Source organism: Chiloscyllium plagiosum, unplaced genomic scaffold (genome assembly GCF_037043375.1).
Source record: "Chiloscyllium plagiosum isolate Xiang-an unplaced genomic scaffold, Cpla_swu_hap1 HiC_scaffold_4, whole genome shotgun sequence".
NCBI classification, from domain to species: Eukaryota; Metazoa; Chordata; class Chondrichthyes; order Orectolobiformes; family Hemiscylliidae; genus Chiloscyllium; species Chiloscyllium plagiosum.
Genome location: NW_028270142.1, coordinates 37,344,198 through 37,363,557, shown reverse-complemented (window position 1 = coordinate 37,363,557; position 19,360 = coordinate 37,344,198). Strand labels below are relative to the sequence as shown.

The 19,360-nt window shown below is 39.2% G+C and overlaps 1 protein-coding gene across 6 annotated transcripts in view; it reads left to right on the top strand.

The window, feature by feature from the left end:
- Positions 1-19,360, top strand: part of pde1ca (phosphodiesterase 1C, calmodulin-dependent a) — a 653,944-nt gene that overhangs the window by 486,397 nt on the left and 148,187 nt on the right. For all 6 annotated transcript variants that reach the window (XM_043688810.2, XM_043688815.2, XM_043688812.2 and 3 more), the window contains 3 exons: positions 401-467; positions 3,114-3,230; positions 9,378-9,518. In XM_043688810.2, the coding sequence (XP_043544745.1) occupies positions 401-467; positions 3,114-3,230; positions 9,378-9,518 (325 nt within the window). The remainder of the gene's footprint in view (positions 1-400; positions 468-3,113; positions 3,231-9,377; positions 9,519-19,360) is intronic.

Here is a 19,360-nt window from a genome sequence, read left to right as displayed (position 1 = left end):
ATAGCTGGTCGGCATGGCCTAGTTGGACCGAAGGGTCTATTTCCATGATGTATATCTCTATGATTCTATGACTCTAAGATGGATGCGTAGTTTTGCTGATCAATATTCTTCCACTACCCAGATAAAATATCAGTTTTCTGTCTTCACATTCTGCCGTTATCTCTGTATTTTGCTGTGCTAACAGCTTCCTTTTCATTGCAATTGATTTTGCTGAAAGAAACTGTTTTATTGGTGACTAATGACTAATATTTGTTTAGCGTTTTAAAATTTACATCCTGATCAAGGGCTTGAAGTGTGATTTTTCATCAGTTCACGCATGTTGACACACTGACAAATGCGACTGATGCAAATCAGCATTGCATTCTTAATTGTCTTTCTTTTCTGAACTGCTCCTAAACAGAATGTACAGGCGAACATCAAATATGGTTGGACTAAGTTATCCTCCTTCAGTCATCGATGTATTAAAGGTATTTTTGACTTCTGCTTTTTTTCCTCTATGACAGTCTCATTCTTTCAAACATTATGAGATTTGTGTAAGTCATTAAGCATATTGTTTGACAGAAGGGCAGATTTCAGAATTAGGTACTGAAATTTAAAGAAAAGGTTTATTTCATGCATTTAATTTAATTTTGATAAGGTTTAATTGTAACTTTGGAATGAATGTAGTTTGAATGAATTGAGCTTTGAGTCTGATGTTTGAAATACATGTTCAGTTGGAAGCAGCCAACTGAAATTGACCTAATATTTCACAAATTAATTTTAATTTCACTCATAACACGTGAAAGTTACTCTCAAAGTCACACCAATTTTAATTGATTGTGCCAATATCTAAAAAGAGGACTGATCATACTGTATTTCTGAAAGATTAATTAATGAATAAATGCAAGTTAAACCTTGATTCTTGATCTTGATGTCAGACTATTGGTATTGAACTTATCTGGATCTTGAATGCTTGAATTTGATATTGATATGTATCTGAGAAAAGGCTAAATAGAGATGTTGCATCTTTGGTCATGTGATTAATAGAGCTTCAAATGTAAATTTTTAAAAGTGCAAGGAGCATAGCAAGTGGGTCATTTTAACTGTGTGGGAATGTGAAATGGTTAGTTAATTGACTTGAAGGTCTCTGGATTGCTGCCTAAGCCATGTACAAATTGGCAGAGAGAGAGAGAGAGAGATTGATCAAGAAACTAAACACACGGCTAAAGGGCTGGTGTGGTGAAAGAGGGATTCCATTTCATGAGCCACTGTACCAGCCATAGACCTCTTAAGAATTTGTGCTATTAGGATGGACTTCGTCCATGCTACGATGTGTTCCATTTAAATTAGAATGGGTGCAATGCAAGGTTAAATAGAGATAGGACAGATGCTTTAATTTAGTATGATGAGGAGAAGGTTTATGCAAGATATGAAGTTAACCTAAAACAAAAATAAAGCTGGTAAAAAGAGAAGACAGGTCAAACTAAAGTAAGGGAGGACATACACGGTCAGTGAATAAATAGAATTACACAACAGAATATAAAGTAGATGTTTAAAATTAATGAGTAAGAAAAATAAAGAAACATCATGATGATAAAGAAACAAGGAAAGAATTGAGGGTATGTGGACCATCATGCAACAGAAAACATGACAAGGATGAATATGAAGTATTTAGGAATGATGTTGAAAGGAAATTGGGAATGCAAGGAGAATAATGAGTTTTAGTTATCAGGAAACAAAACAAATCATAAATTATTCCGAAGTCACGTATGTAATAAAGGGAAAGATGGGCACTGTAGCTATAGAAATATTAAAAGGCAGAAATATTCAATAATTACTTTGATTCAGTATTTATCAGGAAAATTTTGTGGTTTTAAAAGATAAAATAAAAGTTAAATAACCAAAGAAGAAGTATTAAATAAGTGAATCAAACACAAAGAGGATTCTATTCATGAATTTTAAAGAAATTTTTAAGTAAGAAAAGCTTTAAAGAGAACCATTGGTGGGGACTTTGCTTATGTAGTTTAGCATTTGCAGTGGGTATGTAAGTGAGTGTCACTTCTGCTCGGCGGGGGGTGGAGGGGGTGCACTTTAATGGGCCACTTTTCCTCTTAAGTTTGCAAATCTCAGCTCATTCCACACACATTTACGAGAAGCATATTAATGGTGAATCTTGTGGAAGGCCTTTGCCTTTTGGTTCAAATGCCTGATGCTGTATTTAAAGTGCAGCTGGACAGGCATTAACTTCCTGTGAGCCAGGAACATCACTTGACCTCTAGGAGTGGATGCCTGCAGTTAAATATTCTGTGCCTATCACCCTTTGCTGGTCAGCCTATCTACCTTCCACAGACATACTTGAACCCCTAACTAGACAGACCTTTTACCACAGTCAACCTCCTTGAACCATGCCCATTAGATGCTAACCTGTCTCTCTCTCTCGGTCATTGACTATGCCTCTGCAACATGAGCTACCACCATTTGATGTCAATCATGGCATGGCATAGACAAACTCTTTCCAAAGAGGACAGAGCAGCAACTACTTATTCCAAAGTCCAGAAGGTGCATTGCACTTCTTACATGCAGTCTGAAATTGAAATTATTTACTTGTGAGTACTTAATTGGGAAGGGGAATTTTATTTGTTAAGAAGGAATATGTTGTGTTGACTTTCATCAGTTGAAGGATTGAGTCTTAAAGCTAATCTTTTACTGATGATGCACAAGATACAAACACATGCAATATAACTTCCTAGTACACACTTTTGAGAAACTTAGCCTGACTTTAAAGTTCCAATACTTAATTGCAGACCATCATCCTATCATTGGGAATGGAACTTTTTGTCTCTTAATGCAATTTACTTCCTCAACCACCTTCCTGTTCAAGATTCCATCTATTGTTAAACTTATTTACAAGTTTATCAGAAAACATCAGCTGACTGGTGGATAGCTAAAGTTGTACATCGATATATATTTAAGAAGTGAGAGAGTGCATACCCAGGAACTACCAAACAACCATCTGAAAATTAGTGATAGGAAAGATAATGAGATCCTAAGCAAAGGTGAAAATGGAAAATGTGTTACTGAATGATGGAAGGCAATCAGTCATATGAAACATCCTCTTGTGCTTTGTTTTGCAGAATGTAGATAAATGGACCTTCAATGTTTTTGCACTGAATGAAGCCAGTGGAGAACATGCACTCAAATTCATTGTTTATGATCTATTCACCAGATATGACCTCATCAGTCGTTTCAAGGTTAGTGGTTGACTTTTCAATCTGCTTGAATATGCAATCGATTTCACACATGAATAAGTGAGTTAAATGCTACAGTTTTGAAACCCAATTTATTCATTGCTGTGTTTGAAAATATGCATTATCCCAGATATATTTTGTGGTATTGCAGGCAGGATGTCAAGACTGAGTGTAGTCTACAAATGAAGTCAGGTTAGAAAGCAGTGGATAGCTGGACAAAGCCATGTAGACATAATTCACTCTCCATTTTAAAACATTCACTGTGAATTTCCATGGAATTCTCCTGATCATCAGCCATGACTTTGGTGAATGTTTAGAAGAAAGTCTCTTAGAAAAGGCATAATTAATATTCATGCTGTAGCTCTGCAGTTTCTATGGGCTGCTACTGACAATATCTTTTTTATAGTTCATTGATTCATCAGGTGCAAGTGTCATCGCTAAGGCCAGCAATTATTGCACACTCCAATTGGTGTTTTGAAACCACTCTCTTGAAGCACTGCAGTTGATGTGTTGTGTGCACTCCTTCAGTGCTGTTAGATTGAAAGTAATGAGGAAGCACTAGTGATTTAGAATGATCTGTTGCAAAAGTAGTATTTCAATGCACTTGCTGTCTTTGCCCTAGCTAATAGAGGTACTATATTTGGAAGGAACTGCCAAAAAAACCTTAATGAGTTACTGCCATGCACCTTGTAGATGCCTCACGCTGCAGTCATGTTGCATTGGTAATGGAAGGAATGAACATTTAAGATGACGAATAAGCTATCATCAAGCAGGCTGTTTTGTCCTGGATGTTTTGAACTTCTTGCAATTTCTTGGAGATGTGTTCATTCAAACAAGTAGAAGGCATTTCTTCACAGTCCTAAATTGTGTTTTGTGGATGTTGAAAAGACTTTGGAGAGTCCAGCTGTGTGATAATGGATACATGATATTTAGTCTCTGACCTGCTGTTGTAGATATTATATTTATGTGGCTGCTAGGTAAGTGTCTGGTCACTGGTGGCCCCCTGGTTATTGACAGTGATATGATGGTATTGGTGCTGTTCAAGGTAAAGGAGCAATGGTTAGAATCTCTCTCATCGAGATGATCATTTGCTGGCACTCGTGTGGCACAAATATTACTAGCCGCTTATTAGAGGAGAAAGTGAGGACTGCAGATGCTGGAAATCAGAGTTGAGAGTGTGGCGCTGAAAAAGCACAGCAGGCATTCTTGACACCTATAGTGAGGAGAAGCCACACGTGACATTGGAGCTGCTTCTCAGAACATTCCAGAGATGACTGACTCCTCCACTTGTCCCTCCTTGTCATCATAAAGCCTCAAGATCTTCCAGCCAAGGAGGGCATTCTCAGTGCACCTAGATCTTCTGACCCGAAAAGCATCCAGAACAGCTGCACAAATCCTCCAGACCATCAGGGTCAACACAGAGCAGGCTCCTGCCCACTCCACCTGCAGAATGTGGACTGTTCTTAGGCATAATGGGAGGCAGAGGATGAAAATCCTTACTGAAGGTATATAGACAGCACTGGTGAAGCATTATTGTAAATAATTTTTCACTTCTTAAAATATGCCTTCAGTGCATTTCTAAATATCTGCTCGAGTGTAATTTTTCCTTGGGACATGATTATATAGCATTCCCGAGACAGATGAGTCATCTCAACAATGAAGAAAGTTATAATGATTTAAGATTTGCTCATTTCTCTCAAGCATTTGAATCCTGACTGCATATTGCCTCTGGCATCCTAGAACTATGACATTGATGACTTAAAGACATTGCACTTTAATGTGAACAAAGCTGAGACTAACTTCAGTGCAGGGACTGTGCTTGGGGCTGATCTGCACACATCATTCCACACTTACACTACCTATATTCCTACAATACCCTGAGAGTGAGAGTACAGAATCAGTGATGATTCCACACTTCTCTGCAGGAAAGGTTTCAATCTGTCAATCAGATGTTCAAGGGAATGCACTGTCATTCAAGGCTAGGAGATGTAAAAGAGGCATGGCCATCTCTTTTGTTCTGCAGCTTTTTCTTAGCAGATCAATGCACTACATGCTGTCTGTCTCATCTTGTTCTAGAGGATACTCAAGTATTTTAAGACAACTTAGCAATCTGCGCACACCCTGAAACATTCACCAATGAGGAAGGGTCAAAAGGAGTTCCTTCAGAATTCCTTTCAACCTGCTAGCTATCATGAGAGACCTATCTCCACAACACACTTGATGGCAGCCTTACGAGCTACCAAGACTTGGGTTCATGTGCTGTCAGTGCATTGCCTTGCTGTTGCTTATTTCCTTAAGGTCAATAGGGCATATAAAGTGTAAATAAAGTGTAAAGATATTAAGCATACAATCAGATAGATGAGAAAACCTTCAATGAATAACATAAATGTCGAAGGACTGCAAAAATAACAAAGGTCCCCAGGTTCTTTGCATGAAGCAGGAGTTGCTTGCCACATTACCCGGAGAATGTTAAACAATCATGCAATGTGTAAATCCAGCTCATTCTTCCTGGAAAGGGGTTTCAATCTGGATTTCACAATCTTCCCACACTCAATAATCTCTCAATCGGTTATGCTGCCTTGAGTGATCCTCCTGGTCAATATCCTCAGGAGTTTAGAGTTAATCCCCATTTCATCTGCATCGAGGTCTTTGTTAGATTCAGTTGTGAAGGGAACAGTTTGCTACAGTGTTACAACATACTATTTCGGGGAGGTACTCCAAGACCCTGCCAGAATGGTCCGTAATCATGACCTCATCTTTCGGAGTCCTATGGGCAGTTCCATTATGTAGCCCTGGTGTAAATGTGAGCAGTGTCATAAGTTTGTTATTTAACAGTTTGAGACTTTTGAAAAAATGCCATGCATCTTGCTTGGAGAAGATCGCTCTTGTCTCTAAGCAACTACTTCTGTATGACCAGACGACCTTGGAAGGAGTCAGGACTTGGGAATTCTCTCATATGCAAGAGTCATCAGTGGTCATGTATAATTTGTGTATTGATGATGGAGCAGAAGCCTTCTCTTTTGACAAACTCTGGTGATACAGTCCTCTCAAAGCAGTCTATAGATGCAGTCTATAGTGCCCTGTAGCTGAAGAAGCCAGTGTTGGTGAAGAACGCCACAGCGTGAGCTACTTGACTCTCCTTATCATAAGGGAAGGATATGGTGAGCTGAGAAAATGGCATCAGTCACATTCTGGGTGCATTTATGGCCAAGGAATGCCACAAAGACTTTGAAATGATCTGATGTCATAAAAAAAACAGAGCAGCTGTAACCTTGATGGCCACTTCAATCCAGTCTTTCTGAGCACAATTCCTGCTCCAGCACATGACACAGTTTGGGGATGATGTCCTTTCTCAGTGTCTGCACTACCTTTAAGAAAAAAAGGAAGAAATTGACTGTAAAGCCTACACATTGGAATTTACATTTTTTGGTGGATCTTCACCTTTTGCATCTCAGAGGGTATGCAGTAGCCACTGGAGGTTGCTGTTTTTGCTGGTGAAGTTGTAATTGCTGTCTCCTTCTAAACTGTTTTCAGATTTAAAACAAGACCACAAGGACCCCAGGTGTGGTGATGTCTACTGGAAGCTGCACAAACGAATAATCTGTGGTCAATGTCAGAAAGTTAACACTATTTTATTGAAGGAACTCCTCAGTCCTCACATCCATCGCGATGGAGTGTCATGTTGTACCCTCACAAAGTGTGGCAATGACAGTTTCCCACAGAAGCTAATGTCATGCCAACAAGGAGCTCTAAAATAGTCAAAATGTATGTTACATGACCAAAATTTTCAGTTTATGTTAGAGGGGTGGAATTCTGCCAGAAAGAAAACATAACAAACTGCCCCCATTGCTGTCAAAAGAAAAGATTCCCTTCCACATTACAGACCATGTCCTTGCCTATTTCTAGTTCAGTGTGTGAATGTGGCATCTGCAGAAATTTGTCAAGTAGTTCCAGTTATGTATTGTATTTGTGAGATGGAAGGCAAAATACTGCTTTTAGGTGCCTTTTTCTAATCACACTTGCTTAAATGACATGACAGGGAGCCAATAGTATGCACAACTTAATGGTCATGTTTACTTGAGGCCATTATTCCTAATGTGCATTCTTGGACAATGCAAGACTTGCTGATGAAGTCTAAAATTAAGCCAGACGGATGACATTACTCCAAAATGCAAGATTTTCTCTAAACTAGGATAGAAAAAATGGCATGCTCCATCCACTTTCCATGGGTGTCAGCCATTTCAAATTATTGTCAATTTGACGTTGGATCTGACATGTCAAAGTTCCAACTTTGGTTCAGTGAGAATAATTTGCAGGCTTCATTTGTGATGCACAAGCTCCCCATCGCCCATCTTCCCTTTTTGTTGCTCCAATGACCTTTCAGCATCTTCCTTGTTTCGGTTGAGCCCCTTAATATGCTATTCATGTCTCCACTTTAATCCAGGGCCCGTGAGTTTGGAAATTCCACAACACTGTTGTCACTACACCCTCGCATGCAGAGGTTGTAGTTACCATGACCTGTTTGAAACTCCTCTTCCATCCTGGTCCCCTCCTAAACATTATGAAGTCCCACTCTACTAACTATATCACACTCTGTCATTGTCACCATTCCCTCAGTGAGCTCATCCCGGATTTAAGTTGCCCACTTTCTCCAGATCTCTGATTCACCCTGCTGCAATAAGCTCACTGATTATTATTGATTAAACACCTAGGACTGACCATTATCCATCCTCTGGACTGACTTGACTGAACAGCCCCAACTGACCAGGCCTAATTCCTGACTGATGTCCCCGTAATAGCCTGATTGGTGAGCCTGGAACCTCTGGACTGGTTGCAATTGATTTGGGGGACTTACTGTGCCTGTCCCTAGACTGTAAGCACATGGAGATATTGGATGCACCAAATACCTGACACACTGTGGACAACCTCTTTGTTTGGAACCAGGCAAGCCTGTTGACTGCCTGTGGCAATACCCTTTGACTGACTATAGTCTCCCTTTATTCCACTAAGCACTACTGCCTTTCTGAAGGTATAATGTTGACATAACAGAATCACACAGGGACGTGTCTACCTTTTTGATTGTTCAGTACTCCGCACTGGACCCGATACAAGGGGAGAGGTAAATAATTTCTGTCGATACCTTATAAGTAAATCTCTGTGTTCAGTGAACTGTGTGCAGGGAAACTCACATGGTTTACCAAAAATAATGACTGTGCTACCTCTGTATGTCCAAGGACAACAATTGACTTAAAAACAAATAATGTTGGAAATACTCAGCAGTTCAGGCAGCACCTGTTAGAGAAAAAAATATATTTTCATCCTTTATCAGAATAGATGGAAGATAAAAATGTTTGAGCATTTAAACCAGTGAAGGGGATCAGGGGTAGGCCAGAAGGTTGGGAAAGTTAGCTGACACAGGTTTTCATGATGAAAAGAACAAGAACAGTGATGTTGGGTCTAGTAAAAGCAACATGGCCAGATAAGACACAGTCAACAGCAGTCTTCTGACTCTAACAGAAAGAGATAAATAAATGAACAAGCCAGCATAAAAAAAAACACTAGGGAAAGAAAAGCACCCTAGATAGGGGGAGAGGTTATGATCCAAAGCTGTTGAACTCAAATATTGAGTCCAATGACTGTCAAATGCCAAGATAAAAGATGAGATGCTGTTCCTTATGTTTCTATTGAACTGCACTGGCTCTGTTAGGAACAGAGAGGTCAGAGTCTAAATGGTGAGCAATATTATTCTGAAGTTTATTTTGTTTGCCCTGGTATTCATCCAAAAATAATCAGATTTATTAAAACCAATATCAGAATTTGCTGTGGTGGAAATTATGTTTCTAAATTTTTTGTGTATCTGTTACATAACTGACTAAGTTCTTTTTTTGCCTTATATGCATTTGGCAAATAAAGGCTCAGCCGAATAGACTTTGTCCTGAAATGTCAATTTCTTAACGTTCAGAATTTTTCCTTTTCTCTCAGCTGCCATACAGCAAGCATTCAGCAGAACAAATGGGAGAGTGTAACTGTAAGCCATGGAGGCAATTTAATTTCCTGCATTGCACCTTTATTGTTACTGATTACCAAACGAGTGTTTCAGATATAATTACAGTGTAAATTTTCATTCTTCTATCTTTTTCTTCATTTCAGATCCCCATTTCCTCCCTTGTGTCATTCATTGATGCTCTAGAAGTTGGATACATGAAGCATAAAAACCCCTATCATAATCTACTACATGCAGCAGATGTTACACAGACAGTCCATTACTTTATCCTGAGAACTGGTATTGTGGTAAGCACAATAGCATAAACTTATGTAAACTCATGTTTGTGCATTTGAAGCATGAAAACAAAACCCACTGAGTTTTAAACAAAAAAAAATTAAAATGCAGCAAAAGAAAAGCAGAATAATCCTGGAAGGCTAGGCCATGAGACCCCTCTTTATTCAGTGTTCTATACTGCCGTGTTCCACTGGTGCCTGAATGAGGGATGTCAGTGCAAGTGATTGCTCATAATTGCATCAATCAAAATACTTATTTGTTAAGTAGTCCCTGCTTATATATTTATTCCACTGGGTACATTTGTCAATCCTGAACTGTCAAAGCTGTGCTATGAAAGAATGCAGCAGAGATAATCAAATCTTCAATCCCATTGATTCATTCAAATTATAAACTGAGAGATTGGCAAATGGAACACTTTATCCTTGTTTCTCAACACGGTCAATTTCTTGTTTTATTCATTACTAATAGAATTCAGTATTTGTTTCTTGCAATTTGTTAGGCATATTAGTTATGCCATCCTGAAATTACATGTAGCTATGCCTTGCAGATTTAATTTTATGTCAGGCAGAAAGGGTCATTTTTTTTCTGGGAGATTTTGTGATCAAATAGCCAAGTATAAACAGCAGTATAATGAAAAATAGTCCTGCCCATACATAATCTCAAATTCAGCTTTTCACAATCCTGAATTACCCAAACAGAATTCAACATTTATAACATTTATATAACTTATCCTGTGAAGCAGGCTTTGGGAGAACAGGGGTGTAGTGGTAATGTCACGAGTTTAGCAATCTCTGGACATGGATTTGAATCTCACCGTGGCAAATAGTCAAATTTGATTTCAATTAAAAGAAATTTGGAATTAAAAACCTTGCTTCATTGTGACTATATAATTGCTGTCGATTATAATCGCTTGTCATCAAAAACCCATCTGGTTCACTATTGTCCTTTAAAAAAGGGAATCCTCATTCCATGCACATGACTTAAATATTAAGAAGAAATATTAAGCTTTAAGATATTGTGACTTAATGCATGGAGCATTTGCAATTAGCCATGTTAAAACACATAGAGGGATACAATACAGCGTGGATTACAGAGATGAGGCTGTTGGGTGACCAGGGATGGGAACTGAATATCCAGCGGTGTTCAGTTTTTAGGAAGGGCATACTAAAGGAAAAAGAAGTGTAGTAGCATTGCTGACTTAATGCAATAATAAGAAAAATTGTCAGTGAACTATGGTTAGTGCTTAGAAACACCAAGGATGTAAAACTTTAGTGGGTGTTGCATATAGACCACAAAACTGTAGTGGTGATGTTGGGGAAGGTTTTAATTATGAAGTTAGAGTTGCAAGCAATAAAATTACACCTGTAATTATGTGTGACTTTAATCTGCTTATAGGTTGGGCAAATCAAATCAGTAATTGATTGAAAGTGTCTGAGTTAAACACAAACCAGGTACCTATTCCAGATCCACATGTTGAGTAATAAGTAACCCAAAATCAGAACAGTCCAAACTCTGTGTTGGTTGTGAATACCCCAGATCTCTTGTCCCCTTTAATTTGTGTTAATTGTTCAAAAATGGAGAATTACTGGGGCTTCTTTGAAGGTCAAATATGACAACTAACACTGAGTACAATACTCCAAACCATACCTGAGGGCTCTATTTTTTCTGCTTTTTCTCAAATGCATGCAATGCGGAGGGATGAACAGCATTGCTCTTTGCCACCTCTTCTGTATTGGCACAAAACCACTGCTTCCTCTATGGGTTCGATGGTGTCTGCTGACTGGAAGTGAAAGTCTGTGTTATAAGTTTCATTGTGTAGTGCTGGGTGCAAATCAGGGAGAAACTGGCCCCGTAAAAACTAACCTGATGCTACTGCTTCCTAAAATATAGTTTAGTCACTTTTGGTTTGAACTTGATAGGCTGACATTGCAAAGAGAGGTTTTCAGTGGCTCCTGAATGGAATGGACAAAATTGGGTTCAGTGTCCTGCTGCCCATTTTCTCCTGTTACCAGTATTTAGAATCTGACTTCAGATTCTTTATGTTGTTTGAGTGGCACGTTGTGAAAATACTTATGCCATCTGACCAAACAACGACTTCATCAGAATATGTGGAATACACAGAGAGAGTTGCAAAATCACAGTTTCACTTCAGCAACACTGTACGTGTATGTGCACAGCTCGGTATGCTTGTATGTGTATATGTGCACATATGTTTGTATTCTCAATCAGTAGTGGCCACATAAAACAGATTGAATACATTTAACTTTAATTAAATAGACCAACGTACAAATTTGACTAACATACAACTTTCAGCAGCTGGCTGGGTGATGTGGTGTGAATGATAAATTCCATCTTCTATCCTGTCTCAAATTCATATCAATTGCTCTTAGTCTTTTGCATATTATGGAGCTTCCATTAGACTCCTTCCTTTTAATCCTGCAGAACCACAAGTGTCTAGACTTCCTCATTCTTTCTTGTCTGTTCCTTTGGTGGCACTGTCTGTGCCCAGCGCATTTATGCATTATTAAATTAAGTCTAAAAGGACTTAATTCGTTCCCAGCAAGCTACTCTTCAAGAAGTCATGGGTTGATGCAACACAGGAGAGCATATTGCACGTCAGTGTTAGTTCTTTGGAGCTACTGATTACTCCCACTTCCATGCCTTTTTCCTTAACTGCTGGTTTTTTATCCCCCTTTTCAGGTTGTTATCCAATTTTATAATGAAATTTGAAATAATTAGGATATTTATGTAATCTGGAAAGGCATGTACCAAAATGCCATGCAGAATGTTTGTTAAGATGGAAACCCATGGAACTGAGGGGAAAGTGGACACAGATTGGGACAATGACATTGAATAGCAGGTGGATTGACCTTTCTCAGACTGGGAATGGGTTTAAGGTCGTCTTCTCCAGGGTCTGGTTAGTGGCCAGCCATATTTTTATTTTATATAAATTGTTTAATCTTGGGTATAAGGAACAATGTTATAAGGATTTCAGATGATTCAATATTTGGAAGTACAGTAGAAAGTAATCAGCATAATTGTAACCTTCATGATGATGAGCAGGGTGAACAGGATTATGGTTGGTGGGTTCAATGTGGAAAAACTAAAAACGATGCAATTTGAAAGGGCTAATACAGGAAAACAGCAAGTAAGAATTAGAATTCCTACAATGTGGAAACAGGCCGTTCAGCCCAACAAGTCCACACTGACCCATTCCCCTATGTTTACTATTGACTAATATCCTATGCTGTGGGCAAATTACCAGGGTCAATTCACCTAAAGTGCACATCTTTGGATTGTGGAAGGAAACCAGAGCACCACACAGACATGGGGAGAGTGTGCTGACTCCACACAGGCAGTCCCCCAAGGCTGGAATCGAACCCAGGTCCATGGCTCTGTGAGGCAGTAGTGCTAACCACTGAATCACTGTGCCACCCCAAATGGCATTATTTTCAATGGTTTTGTTAAGCAGAGAGAACTTGCTGATAAATCAAGTCAATAATTTAATTACTTCTATTTACAAATGTAGATCTAGGTTACAAAAGCGGAACAAATTTGTTAGAACTTTTAATTACCTGATTAGTTATTAGCTGAAATGTTGTGGGTAGTTGGGCAGTCAAGAAAGGTGTAAGAACCCTGAGAAAAATATAAAGAATGTTTACCAAGATGCTATTAGGATGAAGGACATTATTATAATTAGAAGTTACAAAACTTCATGCTGCTGTCGTTGACAGAAAGAAAATTAAGAAATGAAAAGACTTACATTCAAATAAAATAAGGACAAAAAGTGCAGGAAATACTCAACAGGTCTCACAGCATCTGTGCAGAGAAAAGAGTGTGAAAACCATGTTAAAGCCATCATTAATGACTGAAATATTAACTGTTTCTCTCTGCAGGAACTGCCAGTCCTGTGGAGCATTTAACGCATTTTCTGTTTTTATTTTAAATAAACTTAGTTACGCTGACATGGTTAATTATGAAATATACTTGAATATGTGTGTGGGATCTATACATGACCAATGTGGGAACTAGAAGCAGAATGTAGCTGCAGATTAGTATCTGTATAAATTTAGACAGGATCTGAAGGTCAAATTGTAGAGATAGTTAGCATGTATCACGGAGGCCTTATGCCGACTGATCCACTCAGCTACTTACCCACTACTGAATTACAGAAGATATGCACCATCCATTTTTTCTTTCCATCTTGAAGTACCGCAAGGTTACCAGAAACAAGCCATGGAAAACCAATGCCAGTCAGTCACAACTGAAAGAATAATCTGTGTACAGAGGACTTTTCACAGTCACCTCTTGAGATTAACATTGCTGATCTGCAGAAACATCACAGCAAAACTGATCTCACTGCTCAAAATCATATTTTAAAATAGTAGAAATTACATCAACGTTATTTACTAGTCTGGCAATGTCCGTCTCAGGGATAGGGACACTACCACTGCTCCACAAGAGCCACTAAATGCTGTTTCATAGCATTGTTAATGATCCCTTCTATCTCCTTACTGTTGATTGAAAGTAGACCAATGGGGTGATAATTGGCTGGGTTGGACTGGTGCTGCTTTTACAACATATTTGGTAATTTTCCTCATTGTTGAGTAGATGCCAGTAACTGTGCTGGAACAATTTGATTAGTGGCACAGTGAGTTCTGGAGTACAACTCTTCCGTACAATTACTGGAATGTTCTGAGGGCCCATAAAATTAGCAATATCAATATCTATCCACTTCTTGATATCATTTGAATTGAATTATGCACATGAGTGCCCAATATTCTTTGATGCCTTGCCGATATGAGAAAATGGTAAACAGATCTGGCTGGGTTGGTGTGACAGACTACATCAATGATAGATGTTGCTGGTATGGTACACTTTGGTGACCTCTGTAACAGCACCCAAAGCCTCTGAGCATCCTACTTCCAACAAGGCGTCAATGGTGTGATCCTTTTTCTTGCCCAAGTGATCTTTCTGGAAATATTTCAAGAGTAATGGTATTTACTAACTCAATTAGCCTATTTGCTAGTTCTACTTTAGAACCAGTTGATGTTGCCCTTTGCTGCAGCATGGGACAAAGTCATCAATGTACTCTTGGGTTTTCTGTCTATATGACATTGATTGGAGTCTATTAAACTAGGAGTTGATTCAGACTTTGAGCTGGACCTCAAGTACTCTCCAGATCTTGTCTGGATCATTTTTATTGTTCTTAGAAAGACTAGATATATTTATTCAGCAAAGCTCCTTGCTGATAGTTAATAAGGTTTTAAGAGGTCCGCTGTAAGAATCTTTGATGGCGTGATCTATGAAGTAAGCTTCAAATGTTGCTTAAATGGCTACAGTTCAGAATATGTCATTTGCTGCCTAATCCATGATCAAAGGCTTGCCTTTGCTTCACTTTGTGGCATCTTTAAGATATCTTGCTGTATGTCTATGTCCATGACCATCCATTCAACTGCCTCTGAGATATCCCTCCCTTCCCTAACACACCCAATCGACTTTCCTCTCAGCTTCACTCTGCCGTAACTTCGAGCCTGTATCTTTCTTACCTTTCTCTCCTATCTCCCCTCTTGCCATCTCTGAGCTCAAGTTGTCCCCTCCTGCTGTCTTGATGAAGGGCTCCTGCCCGAAACACCGATTTTCCTGCTCCTCGGATGCTACCTGACCTGCTGTGCTTTTCCAGCACCACTCTGATCTTGACTCCTGCTGTCTTAATCCTAATCCCACAGAATGACCAGCAAACCAATTTCCCTTCCTGGCTCTCATGTTCCTGGCACATTAGTGATAGTCCCTCCACAGGTTCTGAGCCTTTCTCCATCAACTTTGCTGTTATTACCCCCTCCTTCAGGAAACCAACCATTGACCCCTATATCCTTGAAGATGACTGCTTCTCCATAACATTTTCTTCCCCAAAGCCCTTTAATACATGTTGTTCCCCAATCATTTTCCCATCTTTCCAAGAATTCCATGATTGATTCTCTACCATGGTACTGAAACAAGCCTTATCAAAGTCACAAACAACATCCTACATGATGTTGATAATAGTAGGTTATCCTTCCTCATCCTCACGGTCTGTCTGCAGCCTTTGACATGGTCGATCACACTATCCTCCTCAAATATCACTCCACTATCATCCAGCTGGGTTGAACTGCTCTCTTCTGGCCCCATTCTTTTCTCTCTACTTGAAGCCAGAGAATTGTCAATGGTGGTTTTACTTCCCATTCACACACAGTTCCCTAATGCTGCCTCTCATGACTCTGACCATCTTATTCGCAACCACCTGCTTCCGCTTAGTAGGACCATATGAAAACCCCATGTCTGTTTTCATTAGTATGCTGGTGATATCCAGCTACATCTCATCATCATCATCTTTATCAACTATCTCTAAATGCTAAGATAGCTTGTCTGACACCCAGTATTGGATGAGCCAAAATTGCTCAAAAGAACAGTCTCATTCTACCAATTAGAGTACCTGCCAATTATCCTTACGTTCTGTCTTCTGCAAATCAGCTAATTTCCCAGTCAGGTCAATAGTCTGCCTCCAATTCCATATGCTTCAAATTTAATTAACAGTCTTTTATGAGGGACTTCATCAAATGCCTTCTGGAAATCCAAAGATATAATATCCGTTAACAATTCCTTGTCCACTACATTCGTCACCTTCTCAACAAATTCAATCGGTTTTGTCAAGCATTCATAAGATTGTTCTTCTACAAAATAATCACTGGTTCTTGCTGTTTAGCTGAAATATTTTCAGGTGATCAGGTGTTCTATTTTTAACTTTCGACCCATATATTGTCTTGAAAACAGATGGTAAACTGACTGGCCTATACATCAAGGTGATGCACATGATTTTCCAAACTAAAGGCACAATTCCGAGATTAAGAGACCTTTGCAAGACGATATTTAGCATTACATGGGATGTACAAGGAATAGCTCATTCATGTCATTACTTTCTTCTTAATCCAAATTTTCATTCTGTTAAATTTGTTGTGTCCCTGACTCTGATTGGATATTAGTTTTCCTGAGACGTCTGACATGCTGATGTCATAGAATTATATCATCGTAGAATAGTTAAAGCCCACATGCAGGCTATTTGATACATATTGTCTATGGTGGCTCTTTAGAAGACCAATTGCGCTACTCCCCAGTCATTTCCCCATAGCAAACTGGGAATTGTTCAGAAGATTGACCACCATCCAGGTTGGAGCAGTTCCAGAGCACTGTAAGAACAACTTGATCCAAGGTGCCTGAACTTTCACTTGAAAGGTCTCAACACAAAACACAATGCTGAAAGAATTATACTTTAAATTTTCTAGGGGAAAATTACTTTCAAAGCTGGCTATGGAGAATGAATACCAGTCTGTCCATTGGTCAGAGGAATCCCAAGATTGGACAGTACTGTTTTCAGTGATAACCATTTGGGCTACAAGTAAGCCAAGATCTATCCATTCCAGCAGCACACTGATAGGACATTGTGAAACTGTACCTGGTTGTATTTGTATAACTGATGATACTTTGGTCATAGGGAAGACAAAGGCACAGCATGACATAACCTATTGAAGAAAGCAGTATGTCAACCAGATAGCCGTTTGGGTCTTGCTCTGCCCATGGAATCCATCCCGATTTATGTATAGATATTGCCTCAGATTGGTGTCTCCTCCTGACGCCAACTTGTGGATCGTTTCAGAGAACATTTCTGGAACACCTGCACCATCCAACCCCACCGCCCTGTGGCTGAACACTTTGACTCCCACTCCCACTCCACCAAGGACATGCAGATCCTGGGCCTCCTCCACTGCTAAACCATAAATACTCGACGCCTGGAGGAAGAACACTTCATCTTCTGCCTTGGGACCCTGCAATCACACAGGATTAATGTGGATTTCACCTGTTTCCTCATTTCCCCTTTTCTCACATTATCCCAGTCCCAAGCCTCTGACTTGGCGCTACCCTCTTGACCTGTCCATCATCCTTCCCATCTGTTCGCTCCATCCTCCTCGTTGACCTAGCACCTTCGCCCCCATCGTCACCTACTTATTTCATTCCCAGCTACCTTCCCCACAGTCCCACCCCCTCCCATTTATCTCTCAGCCTCCAATGCTGACACCATTCTGCGATTCTATTTATGATTCTTTTTGCATCTTCAACAAACTATCAATTGAATCATTGACGTGTTTACAGTTATTCATAAAATAAGCCAGCCAAGTATGTGGTTAAGATAACTGAGAGTTGTTGTTGGGATAGGAATAATAAGTCCACTTGCCATTAAGTAAAACAGTTTAAAAACCGTACAAGTACCAAATCATTAACATAAATATTACTAAGCTTCTCTGCATAAGAAAGAGTTGTACAGGAGCATAAAAGATGCACAATGTACATGAAAAAAAGGTTCACAATATATATGATTATAATTAAATTTATCACACTGCAATAAATCACACATAAATGAATTGTTGTAGTAATTATGTACAGATCATTACAATTAAAATGATGCATATTTAGCAAGTGGAAGTATGAACGCATTGAAAAGCAGGACTGGCACAGACCCATCTGGAAATTCACATATGCAAATAGAGTCATTGAGTCATAGAGATGTACAGCACGGAAACAGACCCTTCGGTCCAACTTGTACATGCTGACCAGATATTCCAACCCAATCTAGTCCCACCTGCCAGCACCTGACCCATATTCCTCCAAACCCTTCCTGATCATATACCCATTCAGATGCCTTTTAAATGTTGCAATTGTACCAGCCTCCACCACTTTTTCTGGCAGCTCATTTCATATACGTACCACCCACTGCATGAAAACGTTGCACCTTAGGTCTCTTTTATATCTTTCCCCACTCACCCTAAAAGAGTTTAGAGTCTGATATGACTGTTCTTCATAACTGTCATGATGTTGGAAGCAAACTAAATGGCACAGTTTAAAAGGGAATTGACTATAAACTTGACAAGGCGATAGATACAGAGCTTTGGGAAAAGAGGTGGGGCATGGGATTAATTGTATAGTTCTTTCAGAGAGCCAACAGAGGTAAGATGAGTGAATTGACCTCTTTCCATTCTGTATTTTTCTACAATCCTTTGAACGTATTCTCCCTTTCAAACAGGAAAAGAGTGCCAGATATCAACAGCATTCTGCCCCTTTAAAGAGGACAACGATAATCCTTATTAAGAACATACAAAGTTATAGCCTAGCCAGCACTTTGAGTCTGTTGTACCATACACTGTGTCCTCAATAAGTGCTTAGTTATGAAGTAAATCAGGCAACAACATCCAGAGTACAAATCCACAGTTAACCCATAAAATGTGGGTTTTCATACTCCCCTGGTTACTCACTTATTAAACATACCCAGAAAAAGTTAGAACTAGTACGTTTTCTGAGAAGTTAACTTTGTCATAATTATTGTCAAGTATTTTGTTTAGTCCTGAAAATGGAGCTTTGTAAGTATGGAATCTTCTTCCATTTAAATTTAATAATCATGGCAGTATTGCATTTTCATTTATTTAAAATATCTCTTTCATCTCTTCCGCTGTATGAAGTTGCACATTCTCCCTGTGAACTTTCTCCCACAGTTCATAGATGTGCAGGTTAGTTGGACTGGCCTTGCTAAATTGCCCATAGTGTCCATGGATGTGTAGGCTGGGTAGATTAGCCATAGGAAAGGCAGGGTAATGGGAATGGCAGAGTGGAGGGTGGGCAGAGGGATGCTCAGACTCACTGGGCCAAATAGCCTCTATCTGCACTAGGGATTCTGTGATTTTATGAATATCATCATGCTTTCACTTTCTGTACAGAGGTTTAGAATGAAATAAATCTTTATTCTTCTTGGTTTATATTTCCTGGTTTA